Source organism: Lithobates pipiens, unplaced genomic scaffold (genome assembly GCF_037356315.1).
Source record: "Lithobates pipiens isolate NorthernLeopardFrog02 unplaced genomic scaffold, aLitPip1_a1.2 Scaffold_1, whole genome shotgun sequence".
Classification (NCBI taxonomy): domain Eukaryota; kingdom Metazoa; phylum Chordata; class Amphibia; order Anura; family Ranidae; genus Lithobates; species Lithobates pipiens.
In genome coordinates, this window is record NW_027507685.1 from 96,853,070 (window position 1) to 96,873,489 (window position 20,420).

The following is a 20,420-nucleotide window of genomic DNA, read 5'->3' on the forward strand; positions in this document are numbered from 1 at the left end:
GCACGCACTCCTCACCCCTACTCTTCACACACACGCACGCACTCCTCACCCCTACTCTTCACACACACGCACGCACTCCTCACCCCTACTCTTCACACGCGCGCTCCTCACCCCTACTCTTCGCACGCGCGCTCCTCACCCCTACTCTTCGCACGCGCGCTCCTCACCCCTACTCTTCGCACGCGCGCTCCTCACCCCTACTCTTCGCACGCGCGCTCCTCACCCCTACTCTTCGCACGCGCGCTCCTCACCCCTACTCTTCGCACGCGCACTCCTCACCCCTACTCTTCGCACGCGCACTCCTCACCCCTACTCTTCGCACGCGCACTCCTCACCCCTACTCTTCGCACGCGCACTCCTCACCCCTACTCTTCGCACGCGCACTCCTCACCCCTACTCTTCGCACACACGCACGCACTCCTCACCCCTACTCTTCACACACACGCACGCACTCCTCACCCCTACTCTTCGCACGCGCGCTCCTCACCCCTACTCTTCGCACGCGCGCTCCTCACCCCTACTCTTCGCACGCGCGCTCCTCACCCCTACTCTTCGCACGCGCGCTCCTCACCCCTACTCTTCGCACGCGCGCTCCTCACCCCTACTCTTCGCACGCGCGCTCCTCACCCCTACTCTTCGCACGCGCGCTCCTCACCCCTACTCTTCGCGCACGCGCTCCTCACCCCTACTCTTCGCACGCGCGCACGCACTCCTCACCCCTACTCTTCTCACACACACGCACGCACTCCTCACCCCTACTCTTCACACACACGCACGCACTCCTCACCCCTACTCTTCACACACACGCACTCCTCACCGCTACTCTTCACACACGCACTCCTCACCGCTACTCTTCACACACGCACTCCTCACCGCTACTCTTCACACACACGCACTCCTCACCGCTACTCTTCACACACACGCACTCCTCACCGCTACTCTTCACACACACGCACTCCTCACCGCTACTCTTCACACACACGCACTCCTCACCGCTACTCTTCACACATACGCACTCCTCACCGCTACTCTTCACACACACGCACTCCTCACCGCTACTCTTCACACACACGCGCGCACACACACACACTCCTCACCGCTACTCTGCACACACTCCTCAGCGCTACTCTTCACCAACACACGCACACACTCCTCACCGCTACTCTTCACACACACGCACTCACTCACTCCTCGCCGCTACTCTTCACACGCACACAGGCTCCTCACACAAACCGGTGGCGGGAGATGACGTCTACCTCCTCCTCAAGTTCGGGTCGACAGCTCCATACTGCGCATGTCCGGAAACACACCGAAGGGCCCCTTTAGGTGTCTGGCATTTTGCCTGTTTGAAATAATAACACTACAATCCTATACTAGTTACTGATTTCTGATCGCCGAGTATCGTTGCGGTACACGAATGTTGCAATTTCCTCGTTTCCCTTTCATCTGAATTAATTTTTGGCATTCGCCGATTTCACCCATGTAAAGGACCCCAAAGTTTTGTTTACCTTGGCAACACAGATGGGTAAATACAATCCTGGTGATGTTCGTCGGAGGAGGAAGGTGAGTGTCATCCGGTTCTCCTCATTGCTTCCTGGCTGCCAGTGTTGGTCATTTTACTTTAAAAAGTAATTAGTTAAGTTACAAATATCTGCTTCCAAAAAGCAATTGTGTTAGTAACTCGGTTACTACATTGGAAAAGTAATTAGTTACTCAGCAAAGTAACTGTGACTTTTTTTTTATATTCTAAAGGGCGGATCTAGTATTACTGTAAGCAAGGGGTGCGTTCCCCCCTGCACGTCTATTTCCCCTCTGTAACCCACTGCACGTCTATTTACCCTCTGTACCCCCCCCCTGCACATCTATTTCCCCTGTGTACCCCCCCCCGCACGTCTATTTCCCCTGTGTACCCCCCTGCACGTCTATTTCCCCTCTGTACCCCCCTGTACGTCTATTTCCCCTGTGTACCCCCCTGCACGTCTATTTCCCCTGTGTACCCCCCTGCACGTCTATTTCCCCTGTGTACCCCCCCTGCACGTCTATTTCCCCTGTGTACCCCCCCTGCACGTCTATTTCCCCTGTGTACCCCCCCTGCACGTCTATTTCCCCTGTGTACCCCCCCTGCACGTCTATTTCCCCTGTGTACCCCCCCTGCACGTCTATTTCCCCTGTGTACCCCCCCCTGCACGTCTATTTCCCCTGTGTACCCCCCCCTGCACGTCTATTTCCCCTGTGTACCCCCCCTGCACGTCTATTTCCCCTGTGTACCCCCCCTGCACGTCTATTTCCCCTGTGTACCCCCCCTGCACGTCTATTTCCCCTGTGTACCCCCCCTGCACGTCTATTTCCCCTGTGTACCCCCCCTGCACGTCTATTTCCCCTGTGTACCCCCCCTGCACGTCTATTTCCCCTGTGTACCCCCCCTGCACGTCTATTTCCCCTGTGTACCACCCCTGCACGTTTATTTCCCCTCTGTACCCCCCCCTGCACGTCTATTTCCCCTCTGTACCTTCCTGCACGTCTATTTCCCCTCTGTACCCCCCTGCACATCTGTCTCCCCTCCACACATATAGTACCCCACTACATGTCTGTTCCCCCCAAACATATATCTGTTACCTCTCTGTACTCCACTACACATCTGTTCCCCCTCCCACACATATATCTGTTACCCCTCTGTAGCCCCCTGAACGTCTGTCCCCCCCCACACACATATATCCTGTCCCTCTCTGTACCCCACTACACATCTGTCATCCCCCACACACTTATATCTGTTCCCCCTCTGTACATCTGTCCCCCCCAATCTCACAGATCGGATCATTCCTCGGATCAGAGTCACAGATCGGATCATTCCTCGGATCAGAGTCACAGATCGGATTATTTTTCGGATCAGCAAATAAGAATTGAATTTGCAAAAACCTGTGAAAATTCCACCACCATATAGTTACCGGCTGGGTATCCCCGAGTATTGGCAGAGTATGGCAGGGTATTGGCAGAGGATGGAGGGATGGCTGTGACTGCGATTGTCACAGAGCAGCGGTGTGGGCACTACAGATGCAGCCCATAGCGCTGCTGCCATCCGATTTCTCCCCTCCACTGTACAGATCTGTACACAGAGGGGAGAGAGGAACCGGCGTCATCATGATGCCGGGTTGTTTACAAGTGATCGCTCCATCATTTGACAGAGCAATCATATTGTAAACGGCCGGAGGGTGCACCAAGATGGCTGCCGTTCCGGAGCTTTCCTGAGGCCCTTCTTAATGGGAATGCCGTTACCATGAGGGAAAGAGTAATCAGTTAGATTACTCGTTACCCTCTAAAGTAACGGCCTTAAGTAACGCTGTTTACTTCAGTTACATCACTGCTGGCTGCAGGAGAAGAACCACAACACCTAGTTGTCCTCCCTGACAACCCGACCCTCCTTATCCCCCTCCCCCCCTCAGGTGTCCCTCTGTATGGGTGAAGGGGATAGGAAATCTACTATATAGGACAGGATATACAGGAAATCTACTATACAGGCCGCCGTCCCTACTATGCGTTCTGTCAGCATGCATTGCACCAAGGCAGTCCCGTAATTTCACCGCACAATGACTGATAGCAACAGTGTGCATCAGGTTTAAATTTGCAGTGAAAGACACCAGAGTGTAATAAACATGTTACCGCAATGCGATAGCGGGGCTTTTATTCTCAGAGACTAGGTGCAGGAAATCCCCCCTCTTTAGTCACGCCCCCCAACGCACCTCTGAGCACCGTCCTTTGTCTCTGCCTTTACCCACCTCTGAGCACCGCCCCTTCTCTCCGCCCAACCCACCTCCGAGCACCATCTCTTGTCTCCGCCCCTACTCATCTCTGAACACTGTCCTTTGTCTCTGCCCCTACCCACCTCTGAGCACCGTCCCTTGTCTGCACCCCTACTCATCTCCGAACACCGTCCTTTGTCTCTGTTCCTACCCATCTCTGAACACCGTCCTTTGTCTCCACCCCTACCCACCTCTGAGCACCCTCCCTTGTCTCTACCCCCTACCCACCTCTGAGCATTGTTCCTTGGTTCCAACACCTACCCACCTCCTAGTACCGTTCCTTGTCTCTGCCCCTACCCATCGCCGAGACCAGTCCCTTGCCTCCAAGCACCTGTCAAGAAGGACGTTCTGATCACCCGGCTGTTCCCAGAAATCTTACCTGCAGAAGAGCCAAACGGCGCACACTAGTGCGCGTTAACGCAGGTGGGCACACATGGGTGCGCATATGGATGCACGCGGGTGCGAGCTAATGCTCTCGGGCGCATGCGGGTGCGCGATAGCGCTGTCGGGCACACGCGGGTGCGCGCTAAAGCTAATGGGTGGATGCGGGTGCACGCTAATGATAATGTGAGCGTGCGAACGTACACAAGTGTGCGCACAGGCGTGCGCGTGAGCGCACACGGACGCGCAGTATGATGGATCTTGACGCCAAAGGAGCTATTTAAAGGGACCTGTCACCTTGCCTCCCTGCTGTCTGGTCTACAGCGTTCCTGAGAGACCCCTCTGCTATACCTTACTTGTTACCTGATACCTGTTACCCGGCTTGCCTCTGACTACCCTCTGTTTGCTGCCTGCCACCGACCCCGGCTTGTCTTGACTATTCTTCTGCCTGCTGCCTTGGTACCTATCCAGTCCGCCTGTGTATGTCCCGGCTTGTCTCCGACTACGCCTTGCATGCCGCCTTGGTGCTGTTCCTGCCTACCAGCATCCAACTCAGCCTGCTTGAAGATCTGCTAGTGTCCTGATCTACAAGACGCCTTCCCCTCTGTTCCGGTGTTCCTGCTGCTCCTGCTCTCCGCTGATCCCGGTTCCAGCCTGCATCTGGTTCCCCGTCTGCTACTCGGAGTCCAGACCAGCCCTTGCATTTGTGACCTGCCAGGCACTTGTGCCCCTTCTGTGCTCCTGAACATCTGTCTGCTCTACCAGGAGTTCTTGAGCCAGAGGAATACGAGAAGCCGCTCCCTGCATCCGTGGGCTCAACCATCAGGTACATGACAGCACCATACCTTGGTTCCAACCTCTACGCACCTCCGAGCACCGTCCCCTGTCTCCGACCCCAAACCATCTCTGAGCGCAGCCCCTTGTCTCCACCCCCTACCCACCGCTGAGCATTATCCCTGGTCTCCGCCCCACCCACCTTCGAGCACCGTCCCTTGGTTCCATCCTCTACACGTCTCCGACTCCTAACCACCTGTGAGCACAGTCCCTTTTCTCCGCCCGCTACACACCACCGAGCATCATCCCTGGTCTCCGCCCCTACCCACTTCTGAGCACCGTCCCTTGGTTCCATCCCCTACCTACCTTCGAGCACCGTCCCATGTCTCTGCCACCTACTCACCACTGGGAACCATCCCTTGTCTCCGCCCCCTATCCACCACCGAGCACTGCCCCTTGGTTTCACCCCCTAACCACCTCTGAGCACCATCTTTTGGTTCCAACCCCTACCCACCTCCAAGCACCAATCCTTGGTTCCACTCCCTATCCAGTACCGCCCCTTTTAGAGCGTACAGAACCAAGTATCATTTTATGGTGATCAGTAATTTGTATGGATCCCATGCAGCCAGCAACAATAGACCCCTCCAGCAACAATAGACCCCCCTGCAGCAACAATAGACCACGCCCCCAGCAGCGGTAGATTCCCCACACAACAATAAATCCCCCCAGTAACAATAGACCACACTCCAGCAACAATGGACCACCCCCAGCAACAAAAGATCCACCCCAGCAACATTAAACAACCCCCCCACCTCAGCAGCGATAACAGATCTCCAAGCAACCACCATCATTAGACCCTCCATGAACCAGCAACAATAGACCTCTCCCTCAACAGTGGATCCCTAGGAGGAACATAAGCCCCTCCCCCAGCCAACAACAATAGACCCTTACACAAAAACAGATCCCATCACTGACAATAGATCCCCAACCAGCAACAATAGACCCTTACACAAAAACAGATCCCCATCACTGACAATAGATCCCTCAGCAGTGACCTCCAGCACCCCTTGCCATTACATGCATTCAGTGCTGGAGGTGCCGGAACTTTGTTTCCATGCATTCTCGCTGAAAACAAAAACCCTGAAGATGGCAGAGATGAGTCTCCCCATGGCTGCACAGAGAAACACAGGATCTGGTGGAGGAGTTCTGTCCTTCTCCCAGCAGCCGACTGCTGAGATGGGGATGGGGGGGAGGGGGCAGAGATGAGTCTCTCCATGGCTGCACTGAGAAGCGCAGGATCTGGTGGAGGAGTTCTGTCATCCTCTCAGCTGCCAACTGCAGAGATGAGTCTCTCCATGGCTTCACAGAGAAGCGCAGGATCTGGTGGATGAGTTCTGTCCTTCTCTCAGCTGCCGACCCCAGGACCTTGTGTTTGACACATGTGCGTTAGTAGGGGGCATAGTGTCACATTTTGTGTGCTAAGAGAAGATGCTATTTAGTAACTACTGCCAAGAGCATGTGTTTGTGTCTATGCATGGCCTGGCAGCCTATTATTTCTATCAATTTCTTTGTAACTATGTGAAAGTTTATTTTAATTCTTCTTGCACCATACCTGCAGGAGCGACATGGACGAGCATCTGAGAGAGTCTGCCACCACGTCATCCATACAAGCTCTATGTGATCTGCTTCACAGCCCTTCTGAAGAGGAGGAGGAAATCGAAAGTCATGTGAATATATGACGATTTTGTTCTATATTACTGTTTGCTTTATTATTGGTAACTACATCAGAGCGGGTATCAATCTAGGTATGCGGCAGGTGAACAAAGTGTCATTTTTTTTTAGCTCCTCCCACCCATGCTTCCATGTTTAACCCCTTGACCTCTGGAAGATTTACAGCCCCCCTTGTCCTTTGTGACCAGGCCATTTTTTGTGAAACGACACTGTGTTATTTTAACTGATAATTGCACGGTCGTGTGACACTGTACCCAAATATAATTATGCCATTTTTTCCCCCACAAATAGAGCTTTCTTTTGGTGGTATTTGGTCACCTCTGCGATTTTTATTTTTATATATATATATATATATATATATATATATATATATATATATATAAGAAAAAAAGACAATTAAAAAAAAAAAAGTTTTTACTTTATGCTATAAAACATATCCAGAAAAAAAAATTCTGCTTGAATTTAGGCCAAAATATATTTTGCTACATGTTTTTATTAAAAAAATAAATAAAATATTCCAATAAATGTATATTGATTGGTTTATACGAACGTTAGGCTCGGTTCACACAGGGGGCGACACGACTTGCCGCTCCGCGACCTGCCGCGACCTCAGCGGCGACTTGCAAACGACTTCTGTATAGAAGTCAATGCAAGTCGCCCGAGGTCGCCCAAAAGTAGTACAGGAACCTTTTTTCTAAGTCGGAGCGACTCGAGTCGCTCCTCTTAGAACGGTTCCGTAGTACAGAACGGGGGCGACTTGTCAGGTCGCGTCGCGTCGCCCCCTGTGTGAACCGAGCCTTAGGGCATCTACAGCAAACTATAGGATAGATTTAAGGAATTTTTCTATTTTTATTTATACTAGTAATGGCGGCGATCAGTGTCTTATAGCGGGACTGCAATATTGCGCAGGAAAATCTGACACTTTTGACACTTTGTGGAAATCAGAGACGCTAAGGCTCGGATCACACTGGGGCGACTTGTCAGGCGACTTAGTCACCTGACAAGTCACGCTCCATTCAGTGCAATGGAACCGTTCTAACCGGAGAGACTCAAACTGCTCCGACGTAGACCCCTTTCACACTGAGGCGTTTTTCAGGTGATTTGGCGCTAAAAATAGCATCTGTAAAGCGCCAGAATAATGCCTCCCAGTGTGAAAGCCCGAGTGTTTTTACACTGGGACAGTGCGCTTGCAGGACATTAGAAAAAATCCCGCAAGCAACATTTTTGGGGCAGTTTAGGAGCGCTGTATACAGCACTCCTAAACCGCCCCCGCCTATTGAAATGCATAGGCAGCGCTGCCGAAGTGCCTGCAAAGCAATTCTGCAGCGCCGCAACATGGGCGCTTTCAACCCTTTCTTTGGATGTTAGTGGAGTTTAGAAGCGACCCGCTAGTGGCCGAAACCCCCGCTAACGTGGCCCGTGCCCCAGTGTGAAGGGGTCTTGGAAAAAGGTTCCTGTACTACTTGGGGGGCGACTTTGGAGCAGCTTGCATTGACTTCTATGAAAGAAGTCGTTTGCTAGCCGTGCTGAAGTCATTCTGTGCGGGGCGGCTTCAGAGTCGGGCGACTTTGAAGCTGCCCCAGTGGGAACCGAGACTAATACTGCGATCAGTGCTAAAAAATATGCACTGTCACTGTACTAATGACACAGGCTGGGAAGGGGTTAAAACTCAGGGGCAATCAAAGGGCTAAATGTGTGCCGAGCCAGTGTTTGCGTTTACTGTGTGTGCTGCTTTTTATTAGGGGAAGAGATGGATCCTAGTCCCTGCTTTGCAGGAACACTGACTCCAACCCTTCCTCCATATCAGAACCGGGATCTGCCTTGTTTACATCCCTGCTCTGTGTAGTTTACCGGCGACTGGCGGATGCAGGAGACCATCGAGTGCCCGATACCCACAGATCAACTTCTGCTGTGAATTGTGAATTTTCAACAGTGTGCGCCCCCTGCAGGCAGAGGTCCAAAATCACATATATATATATATATATGTGTATGTACGTGATCAAGTGCACAGCTGCCTCCCTGTAGCAGTAAAACTGTTATAGGGCAGTCGCTAAGGCTGCATTCACACCTGCATTCACACCTAGCGTTTTCAAGAGTTTATTGCGGCGTTTTTTACCGCGATTCGCTGCGTTTTTAACAGTGTTTTTTGCCGCGATTTTGTGCAGGGCAAAAGGTCACTGATGTTAAAAGAAGAAAAACGCCCAAATCTGCACAATTCAAGCGACAAAAAAGGGTCCGACTTGTTTGAGCTTCAGGCGTTCGGCTTCAGGCGACATGTAGTGGAGATGTGAACCATCTCCATTGAGAATAATATAATTTTTCCCCTCTAGCATTTTGTAGCTTCAGGCCTCAAGCTACAAAACGCTCAGGTGTGAATGGGGTCTAAGTGGTTAAAATGCAGCATTCCTTCTAATATTGAGAGATGGTGGTCGAAGGCAGAGCTATCATTAGAAATCATGGGGCCCCGTAGAGCCTAGTTGACAGGACAGCATACCCCCTCCCAGCTTACCATGTGGTTTATGTCAACGCATATTACATTCATTCTGAATGGCACCCCAACATACCTTTAAATGGACACGCTGAAAAGTATTGTTGCATAGTTACATAGTAGGTAAGGTCAAAAAAAGACACAAGTCCATCAAGTCCAACCTATGTGTGTGATTATATGTCGGTATTACATTGTATATTACTGTTGGTTGCAGTCATTCAGGTGCTTATCTAATAGTTTCTTGAAACTATCGATGCTCCCCGCTGAGACCATCACCTGTGGAAGGGAATTCCACATCCTTGCCACGCTTAGTGTAAAGAACCCCTTACGTAGTTTAACCACTTCAGATCCGCGCTATTGCCAAATGACGGCATTAGCGCGGACCTACATTTCCGGGACTACGTCTATTGACGTCGTCCCGGTTACGAGCGGCCTGCGCGCCCCCTAAGGGGCGCGCGCGGCGCGCTCTGTGATCGGCGAGTCCGTGAGACTCGCCTGATCACCGATCCGTGCAAGGGGTCGATCCCGACCCCTTATCACGTGATCAGCTGTCAGCCAATGACAGCTGATCATGTGATAGAACGGAGCCGGTAATCGGCTATTATTCCTCCTCGCGCTGACAGCGCGAGGAGAGAAAAAAAAAGCCGATCACCGGCGGCCGTGATCGGGACATCAGTCCCGATCACGGCCATCAATACAAGGGACCACCTGCCACCTGCCTCCCGCAGTGCCATCCTGAAGTAAAATAAAAGCAAAAGTAAGTGCCCCCCGTCAGTGCCCATAGTGCCCACAGTGCCACCCACAGTGCCACCCCACAGTGCCACCCACAGTGCCACCCAATCTGCCTCAAAGGTGCTGCACCCCAGTGCCGCCCAGCAGTGCCGCCCATCAGTGCCCAGCAGTGCCGCCCATCAGTGCCCAGCAGTGCCACCTATCAGAGCCACCTATCAGTGCCACCTATCAGTGCCCATCAGTCCCATCTATCTGTGGTACCTATCAGTGCCCATCCGTGCCACCCATCCGTGCCACTTATCCGTGCCACCCATCCGTGCCATCTTATCTGTGCCCATCTTTGCCCATCAGTGCCGCCTTATCTGTGCCCATCGGTGCCGCCTTATCTGTGCCTATTAGTGCCGCCTTAACTATGCCTATCAGTGCCCACCAGTGCAGCCTATCAGTGCCCACCAATGCAGCCCATCAGTGCCCACCAATGCAGCCCATCAGTGCCCACCAATGCAGCCTATCAGTGCCGCCTAATCAGCGCACTTCAATGAAGGAGAAAAATGACCCGTTTGCAAAATTTTATAACAAACTATTAAAACATAATTTTTTATTTTTTTTTTGCATCTTTTTTTGTTTGTTTAGCAAAAAATAAAACTCCGAGCTGTAACTAAATACCACCAAAAGAAAGCTCTATTTGTGGGAAAAAAATGATAAAAATTTCATTTGGGTACAGTGTTGTATGCCCGCGCAATTGTCATTCAAAGTGCATTAGCGCTGAAAGCTGAAAATTGGTCTGGGACTGAGGGGGGTTTAAGTGCCCAGTAAGCAAGTGGTTAAGGTTAAACCTCTTTTCTTCTAATCTTAATGAGTGACCACGTGTCCAGTATTTTATTATTTACTGTATTTATCGGCTTATAACACGCACCTTTTCCCCCTGAAATCGGGGGTGCGCGTTATACGCCGATCTCCCGCTGTTTCTATACCCTTCTGCCTCTCTCTGCGGCTTCCGGGTATTTTCGGCTATCTTCGGCCGATCTCGGCTATCTTCAGCTGTTCTCTGCTATTTTCAACCATTCTCGGCCGTTCTCGGCGGCTTTCGGAAAATAGCCGAAATATAGCAGAGAACGCCCGAAAATACCCGAAGGCCGCCAAGAATTACCGAGCGCTGCAGAGATACACAGGACATCCGCTCTGTATCTCGGCTGCGCCATTTTTAACCACTTCAGCCCCAGACCAATTGTCAGCCTAAGGACCAGAGGTCTTTTTACAATTTCGCACTGCACTGCTTTAACCGGTAATTGCGCGGTCATGCAATGTTGTACCCAAACGAAATTTGGGTCCCTTTCTTCCCACAAATAGAGCGTTCTTTTGATGGTATTTGATTGCCTCTGCGATTTTTATTTTTTGCGATATAAATGGAAAAAGACCGAAAATTTCAAGGGAAAAAATATATTTTCAAATTTTTGTTATAAGAAAAATCGAATAAACTCAATTTTAGTCATACATTTAGGGCACAATTTATTCAGCCACATGTCTTTAGTAAAAAAAATGTCAATAAGCGTATATTTATTGGTTTGCGCAAAAGTTATAGCGTCTACAAACTAGAGTACATTTTCCGGAATTTACACAGCTTTTAATTTATGACTGCCTATCTCATTTCTTGAGGTGCTAAAATGGCAGGGCAGCCACCCCCCCAAATGACCCCATTTTGGAAAGTAGACACCCCAAGGAAATTGCTGAGGGGCATATTGAGCCCATTGAATTTTTATTTTTTTTGTCCCAAGTGATTGAATAATGAAAAAAAAAAAAAGTTTACAAAAAGTTGTCACTAAATGATATATTGCTCACACATGCCATAGTTATATGTGTTTTGGGAGTCTAGCCGCGTACGGCACCCCGAAACCCAATCACTGCCTTCAGGATTTCTAAGGGTGCAAATTTTTGATTTCACTCCTCACTACCTATCACAGTTTCGAAGGCCATAAAATGCAAAAATAGCACAAACCCCCCCCCCCCCCCAAATGACCCCATTTTGGAAAGTAGACACCCCAAGCTATTTACTGAGAGGCATGTTGAGTCCATGAAATATTTTATATTTTGCCACAAGTTGCAGGAATATTAAAAAAATTTATTTTTTTGCACAAAGTTGTCACTAAATGATATATTGCTCACACATGCTATGGGCATAAGTGAAATTACACCCCAAAATAAATTCTGCTGCTTCTCCCGAGTACGGGGATACCACATGTGGGGGACTTTTTGGGAGCCTAGCCACGTACGGGACCCCAAAAACCAAGCACTGCCCTCAGGATTTAAATATAAAACGCTACCAAAAAAAACTGTTAGCGATCGCAGGGATCAGGCCTGACTCTGCGAACGCTGCAGTTATGTGTTTAGTGTTTTGTAAGTGACAGTGATCGATCGATACTGCACTTGGGTGGGCTGGGCGGAGGGGCAAAACGCAGGTGCCAGCAGGTATCTGGGCTGATCCTGCTAACAATGCGGTTTTTTTTTGGAACCCTAAACTGCTGGGGACGCTAGTATAGATCTGATCAGATCAGATATTGATCTGTTCAGATTCTATACCACTACGGGAGGTTTATGCTTTGTGCGTGGGTGTTAGCGGTACTGGCACTAACCTATCACGGCCTGGTGGCCGTGACGCAGACCCTGAACCTAAAACCTAATTGATATCACCCGCCGGGTGATCAGGGGGTTAAACCTTTATTTGGTAATAAATGGTGGGTGCCCTGATGCTATAAAAAGCAAAGTAACTAACCAGGGTTAACTAGGGGCAATCAGGGGGTTAAAATCTTTATTAGGTAGTATATGGGGGTCCCTGGCGCTATATAAAAACCTGACGGGGAACCTAAATAACTAACTGGCTAACCAGCATCACCAGTGGCACTTATACGGTGATCGCTGGTGAAAGGGTTAACTAGGGGCAATCAGGGGGTTAAAACCATTATTGGGTAGTATATCGGGGTACCTAGCGCTATAAAAGCCTGGCGGTGAACCTAAAAAAATAACTAGCTACCTAGCGGCACCAGGGACACTAATGCAGTGATCAGAAAAACGATCGCTTAGTGACACTGGCAAAAGGGGGTGAAAGGGTTAACTAGGGGCAATCAGGGGGTTAAAACCATTATTGGGTAGTATATTGGGGTACCTAGCGCTATAAAAATCTGGCGGTGAACCTAAAGAAAGAACTAGCTACCTAGCGGCACTAGTGACACTAATGCAGCGATCAGAAAAACGATTGCTTAGTGACACTGACAAAAGGGGGTGAAAGGGTTAACTCTAGGGGCAATCAGGGGGTTAAACCTTTATTGGGGGGGGGTATGGGGCTACCCTGGACCTAACACTAACTGCCCTGACAGTTTTTACTGTCACAACTGACACTAAATGCAGTGATCAGTAAATAAATGATCACTGCAATCAGTGACACTGTGACTGGGAGGCAGGAGGGCGATCGGGGAGGGGGGGGATTTGTGTGCCTATGTGTACCTACATGTCAGTGTAGTGTTTGGTGCACTTACTTTCTCTGTTCTCCTCGCAGTCCAGTCAAAAAGACCGCCCCTAGGAGAATTACATCACTTCCTCCCTGCCTGTGTTTACAATACACAGCGGGGGAAGCTTCTCATTTGCCAGGAGCGATCGAGAGGGGATGGCCAGAAACCAACGGCCATCCCCTCATCCCGGATCGCTCCTGAAGTGAAACGGACCGCCGCATCCAGCGGGAGGGGGTCCGATCGGGCCCTCCACCCGCTGGAAGGCAAGCACGTACATGTACGTGCTTGTGCCTGTTGGTGCCATTGCGCCGACGTACATTGCCATGCGGCGGACCTTAAGTGGTTAAACGGCAAACACACTAACGAGGCTGCAAATGACCAACAAGGCTGCAATGGAAGGCTGCAATTGACACTGACAAGCCTGCATTGATGGACATTTAAATGTAAGTTTTTTTCCTTAAACTTCCCTCCTAAAAGTTTTTTTCTTTTAAATTCCCTCCTAAACTTGGGGTGTGTGTTATACACCGTTGCGTGTTATATGCCGATAAATACGGTATATATTAAAATCATATCCCCTCTCTTCTCCAGAGAGAATAAGTTCAGTGCTCGCAACCTTTCCTCATAACTAATATCCTCCAGATCCTTTATTAGCTTTGTTGTAATTCTTTGTACTCGCTCCATTTCCAGCACATCCTTCCTGAAGACTGGTGCCTAGAACTGGACAGCATACTTCAGGTGCGGCCGGAGTCTTGTAGAGCGGGAGAATTATCGTTTTATCTCTGGAGTTGATCCCCTTTTTAATGCATGCCAATATTCTGTTTGCTTTGTTAGTAGAAGCTTGGCATTGCATGCCATTGCTGAGCCTATCATCTACTAGGACCCCCAGGTCCTTTTCCATCCTAGATTCCCCCAGAGGTTCTCCCCCAGTGTATAGATTGCATTCATAGTTTTGCCACCCAAATGCATTATTTTAAATTTTTAGACATTGAACCTCATTTGCCATGTAGTTGCCCACCCCATTCATTTGTTCAGATCTTTTTGCAAGGTTTCCACATCCTGCGGAGAAGTTACTGCCCTGCTTAGCTTAGTATTGTCCGCAAATACAGAGATTGACCTGTTTACCCCATCCTCTAGGTCGTTTATGAACAAATTAAATAGGATTGGTCCCAGCACAGAACTCTGGGGGACCCCACTACCCACCCCAACCATTCCGAGTACTTCCCGTTTATCACCACCCTCTGAACTTGCCCTTGTAGCCAGTTTTCAATCCATGTACTCACCCTATGGTCCATGCCAACGGACCTTATTTTGTACAGTAAACATTTATGGGGAACTGTGTCAAATGCTTTTGCAAAATCCAGATACACCACGTCTACAGGCCTCGATGGCAACTCACCTCATAGAAGGTTAATAGATTGGTTTGGCAAGAACGATTCTTCATTAATCCATGCTGATTACTGCTAATGATACCGTTCTCATTACTAAAATCTTGTATATAGTCCCTTATCATCCCCTCCAAGAGCTTGCATACTGTTGATGTTAGACTAACTGGTCTGTAATTCCCAGGGATGTATTTTGGGCCCTTTTTAAATATTGGTGCTACATTGGCTTTTCTCCAATCAGCTGGTACCATTCCAGTCAGTAGAGTGTCAGTAAAAATTAGGAACAATGGTCTGGCAATTACTTTACTGAGTTCCCTAAGTACCCTTGGGTGAAAGCCATCTGGTCCCGGTGATTTATTAATGTTAAGTTTCCCAAGTCTAATTTTAATTCTGTCCTCTGTTCACCATGGAGATGCTTCCTTTGATATGTCTTGAGGATAAACACTGCAGTTTTGGTTACTGAAGCCCCCCAATTCCCTTGTGAAGACTGAGGAGAAGAATAAATTCAATATCTTCGCCATCTCCCCACCCTTTGTAAGGAAATGTCCTTACTCATTCTTTATGGGGCCAATATGGTCTGTCCTTTTTTACTGTTTACATACTTAAAGCTCTCCTCCGCTATGTGTCTTTCATGTTCAATCTTAGCCGTCCTTATTGCACCCTTACATTTCTTGTTGCATTCTTTATAAAGTCTGAATGCTGATGATGATCCCTCAATCTTGAATTTTTTGAAGACCTTATCCTTTGCTTTTTTTACATTGGCGTTAAGCCATCCAGGACTTTTTTTCGCTCTTTTAAATTTATTACCCAATGGGATGCATTGCCTAATGCCCTTATTTAATATGCTCTTAAAGCAAACCCATCTCTCCTCCATGTGCACTCTTCGTTGGCAGCACAACAAACTCCAGGGCGCTGCAATGCACATCCATCGCAAAGCTTATTGGGGTGCCATTCAAAATGATTGGCACCACATTGCACCCATGCATGTAACCTCCATTGCTGCTCCGCCATACTGTGAACAGCCCCTAGATGTCCGTGTTGACAACTGCTTGGGTGACAGAGGGCAACCCCAATACATATTAGGCGCATGCCAGCCAATCAGGGGTGGACAGATAATCAGGGGGCGACCCCAGTACATTCCCAATCTAGGGCCACCCTCCCCACATCACTTGGAGGGCCACGCTCAAATTTGTGGCTGAGGTGCCTCAGCTCTACTAGTCCCAGCCACTCACAGAAACATTGGTAGCCTCCAGGAAAGAGGTGGGGCAAAGGCAGCATGAGTCTGATTGATGGCACTTCCAACCAATCAGAGCTTGTGGCTCCCTCTCTCTGCCCGCAACATAATAAATGAAAGACGCACTTGAGCAGCCAGTGAGGTAGGCAGACACTGGAGGGTGACAAAGGAATGCTGCATGTCCACCTAATTCAATGGCTAGCGAGGTGTGTGCAGCTTTCACAGGATCACAAAGGGAGTGCTGCACAAACGGGGTGCCTGAGCAATGCACTTTGTGGGACTCATCCTGCTTCAGATCCAAACCTGGGCGCCCCCCCCCCCCAATTGATCCAATGGGGCCCGGGCCCGTTAAGGGAGGGCTAGTTGTTTGTCTATAACGGTGGCCCTGATTGGAGGCACTGGATCCAAATGTATATTGATTTCACAGCTAATATAGAAACTGTATTGAAGGGTACAAGGACCCTGGTTGGTAGCTCACAGGCATGAAGTGGCCTCTAGGGGGCGCTTCTGGAGAAATCCAAGAGCTACAGGAAAAAGCAGCATCACATGAAGCGCTGAGAAGCCGTGAAGAGTTTATTTCAATATAATATATTAAAAGGGCAAACCACGAGCCCTTTCATCTGGGTTTAAAATTGCTGGCAAAGAATATTTGTACAGTGAGGGGAAAAAAGGATTTGACCCTCTGCTAATTTTGTATGTTTGCCCACTGACAAATGATCTGTCTATAGTTTTAATGGTCAGTTTATTTTAACAGTGAGAGACAGAATAACAACAAAAATATCCAGAAAAACGCATTTCAAAAAAGTTATCATTTGATTTGCATTTTAATGAGTAAAAGAAGTATTTGATCCCCTATCAGTCAGCAAGATTTCTGGCTCCCAGGTGTCTTCTATACGGGTAACAAGCTGAGATTAGGAGAACTCTCTTAAAGGGATGCTCTTAATCTTATCTTGTTACCGGTATAAAAGATACCTGTTCACAGAAGCAGTCAATCAGATTCCAATTTCTCCACCATGGCCATGACTAAAGCTGTCCAAGGATGTCAGGGACAAGATTGTAGACCTACACAAGGCTGGAATGGGCTACAAGACCATCTCCAAGCAGCTTGGTGAGAGGGTGACAACAGTTGGTGCGATTATTCACAAATGGAAGAAACACAAAATAACTGTCAATCTCCCTCCGTCTGGGGCTCCATGCAAGATCTCACCTCGTGGAGCTTCAATGATCATAAGAACGGTGAGGAATCGGCCCAGAACTACACAGGAGAAGCTTGTCAATGATCTCAAGGCAGCTGGGACCATAGTCCCCAAGAAAACAATTAGTAACACACTACACTGTGAAGGACTGAAATCCCACAGTGCCTGCAAGGTCCCTCTGCTCAAGAAAGCAGATGTACAGGATCGTCTGAAGTTTGCTAATGAACATCAGAATGATTCAGAGATGAACCGGGTGAAAGTGTTGTGGTCAAACTCTTTGGCATCACCTCAACTTGGAGGAGGAGGAATGCTGCCTATGACCCCAAAAACACCATCCCCACCATCAAACCTGGAGGTGGAAACATTATGCTTTGGGTGTATTTTTCTGTTAACGGGACAGGACAACTTCACCATATCAAAGGGACGCTGGACAGGCCATGTACCATCAAATCTTGGATGAGAACCTCCTTGCCTCAGCCAGGGCATTGTAAATGGGTCAAAGATGGGTATTCCAGCATGACAATTACGCAAAACATAGGGCCAAGGCAACAAAGGAGTGGCTCAAGAAGAAGCACATTAAGGTCATGGAGTGACCTAGCCAGTCTCCAGATCTTAATCCCATAGAAAATCTGTGGAGGGAGCTGAAGGTTCGAGTTACCAAACGTCAGCCTGGAAACCTCAATGACTTGGAGAGGATCTGCAAAGAGGAGTGGGACAAAATCCCTCCTGAGATGTGTGCAAACCTGGTGGGCAACTACAAGAAACATCTGACCTCTATACTTGCCAATGAGGGTTTTACCACCAAGTACTAAGTCCGGTTTGGGAAGGAGTCAAATACTTATTTCACTCATTTAAAATGAGAATCAATTTATAACTTTTTTGAAATGCATTTTTCTGGATATTTTTGTTGTTATTCTGTCTCTCACTGTTAAAATAAAGTGTTCAATAAAATTATAGACTGATTGTTTCTTTGTCAGCGGGCAAACATACAAAATCAGCAGGGGGTCAAATACTTTTTCCCCTTCACTGTAAAAAGAAAGCGAGGGGATATCCAACATTTTAAAGTTGCCCCCAGAACAGGAGATGAGGAGAAATTTTCCAAAGGGGACACCTTCCAGGAAGAAAGCTGTCACTTTGGGAGATTTCCTCTAACTTCTTGTTGTGTCTCTGAGACAGAAAGTAAATGGAAATTTAACAAATGGTGCCCAGACAACAAAAAATAAATAAACATTTTGGCTATACATACACTTTAACCCTGAGCATTTAAAGTTTATAATTTAAACTTGAGAGTATCTAGATACTTACTAGCAATTTTAGGCCCTGGTGTTCATTTTTTATGATTTGCTGGTTGTAATCCCAACCACGACATTACCTACCTGGAGTTTGCATGTTCTCCCTGTGCCTGCGTTTGTTTCCTCCGGGTACTCCGGTTTCCTCCCACACTCCAAAGACATGTTGGTAAGTTAATTGGATCCTGTCTAAATTGTCCTTAGTATGTATGAATGTGAGTTAGGGACCTTAGATTGTAAGCTCCTTGAGGGTAGGGACTGATGTGAATGTACAATGTATATGTAAAGCGCTGCGTAAATTGATGGCGCTATATAAGTAACTGAAATAAATAAAAATATATATATATAAATATGATATATAAATAAATACAAAATACAACACGTACACATATAGATATGTTGCTACCAATATATATATATATATATATATATATATATATATATATATATATATATATATATATGAATAAATATCTTTTTTATTTTTTTAGTGTCCTTCCTCATCTGCGTTTGCTGGCCCTGGGGACATTGGATTTGTAAAAAAGATACAGCAAAATATTTCCACTTGTAAGTATTTATTTAAAGCAGAACATCGCCTTAAAAAGAAGTTCTGCTGATCCTCCTCCCTTCTCCTCTTTCACTTTTGAAACTTTTTTTTTTCTTTGGGGGGGGGGGGGCAGCAGGTACTTATTTCTGGCAGTACCCACTTCCACTGGAAATGCCTGTTGCCATCTGGGTTAGAAAAAGCCCCAGAGTCAAAGTAAATATTTTTTCAGGCTTGGCCATCAGTGGGAGTGAAAAAAATTACACCTGTGGCCAGTAGGAGGAGAAATAGTGCCCCATAATTGATATTGGTGGGAGGAATGGTGCCCCATCATTGGTGTCATTGGGAGGAATAGTGTCCCATCATTGGTGTCAGTGGGGGGAATAGTGCCCCATCATTGGTATCTATGGGAGGAATAGTGCCCCATCATTGGTATCAGTGGGAGGAATAAAGTCCCATCATTGGTGTCAGTGGGGGGAATAGGGTCCCATCATTGGTGTCATTGGGAGGAATAGTGCCCCAACATTGGTGTCATTGGGAGGAATAGTGCCCCATCATTGGTGTCATTGGAAGAAATAGTGCCCCATCTTTGGTATAATTGGGAGGAATAGTGTTCATCATTGGTATCATTGGGAGGAATAGTGCTCCATCATTGGAGTCCATAGAAGGAATAGTGCCCCATCCTTGGTTTCAGTGGGGGGAAATAGTGCCCCATCATTGGTATCAGTGGGAGGAATAGTGTCCCATCATTGGTGTCAGTGGAAGGAATAGTGCCCCATCATTGGTATCATTGGAAGGAATAGTGCTCCATCATTGGTGTCCATAGAAGGAATAGTGCCACATCATTGGTATCAGTTGGAGGAATAGTGTCCCATCATTTGTGTCAGTGGAAGGAATAGTGTCCCATCATTGCTATCAGTGGAAGGAATAGTGCCCCATCATTGGTGTCAGTGGGGGGAATAGTGCCCCATCATTGGTATCTATGGGAGGAATAGTGTCCCATCATTGGTATCAGTGGGAGGAATAAAGTCCCATCATTGGTGTTATTGTGGGGAATAGTGCCCAATCATTGGTGTCATTGGGAGGAATAGTGCCCCATCATTGGTGTCATTGGGAGGAATAGTGCCCCATCATTGGTGTCATTGGGAGGAATAGTGCCCCATCATTGGTGTCATTGGGAGGAATAGTGCCCCATCGTTGGTATCATTGGGAGGAATAGTGCTCCATCGTTGGTGTCCATAGAAGGAATAATGCCGCATCCTTGGTATCAGTGGGGGAAATAGTGCCCCATCATTGGTATCAGTGGAAGAAATAGTGTCCCATCATTGCTATCGGGGGAAGGAATAGTGCCCCATCATTGGTGTCGGGG

General features: G+C 48.2%; 2 protein-coding genes across 13 annotated transcripts in view; one reads left to right on the plus strand and one right to left on the minus strand.

The window, feature by feature from the left end:
- The window catches only part of LOC143952981 (uncharacterized), a 66,407-nt gene extending 65,052 nt beyond the window's left edge, over window positions 1-1,355 (minus strand). Inside the window, exon 1 of one of the 4 annotated variants that reach the window (XM_077465207.1) lies at window positions 1,257-1,355. The gene's annotated coding sequence lies outside the window, so the exon portion shown is untranslated. Of the gene's footprint in view, window positions 1-1,188 lie in introns of all 4 variants that reach the window. The other 3 variants (XM_077465208.1, XM_077465206.1, XM_077465209.1) reach the window with 3 other exon arrangements.
- The window catches only part of DNAAF6 (dynein axonemal assembly factor 6), a 49,786-nt gene continuing 30,721 nt past the window's right edge, over window positions 1,356-20,420 (plus strand). The window contains exons 1-5 of one of the 9 annotated variants that reach the window (XM_077465213.1): window positions 1,447-1,563; window positions 1,753-1,770; window positions 6,571-6,679; window positions 14,094-14,141; window positions 18,999-19,074. In XM_077465213.1, the coding sequence (XP_077321339.1) occupies window positions 1,544-1,563; window positions 1,753-1,770; window positions 6,571-6,679; window positions 14,094-14,141; window positions 18,999-19,074 (271 nt within the window). In that variant the 5' untranslated portion in view covers window positions 1,447-1,543. Of the gene's footprint in view, window positions 1,629-1,752; window positions 1,782-6,570; window positions 6,680-14,093; window positions 14,142-18,998; window positions 19,075-20,420 lie in introns of all 9 variants that reach the window. The other 8 variants (XM_077465211.1, XM_077465217.1, XM_077465214.1 and 5 more) reach the window with 8 other exon arrangements.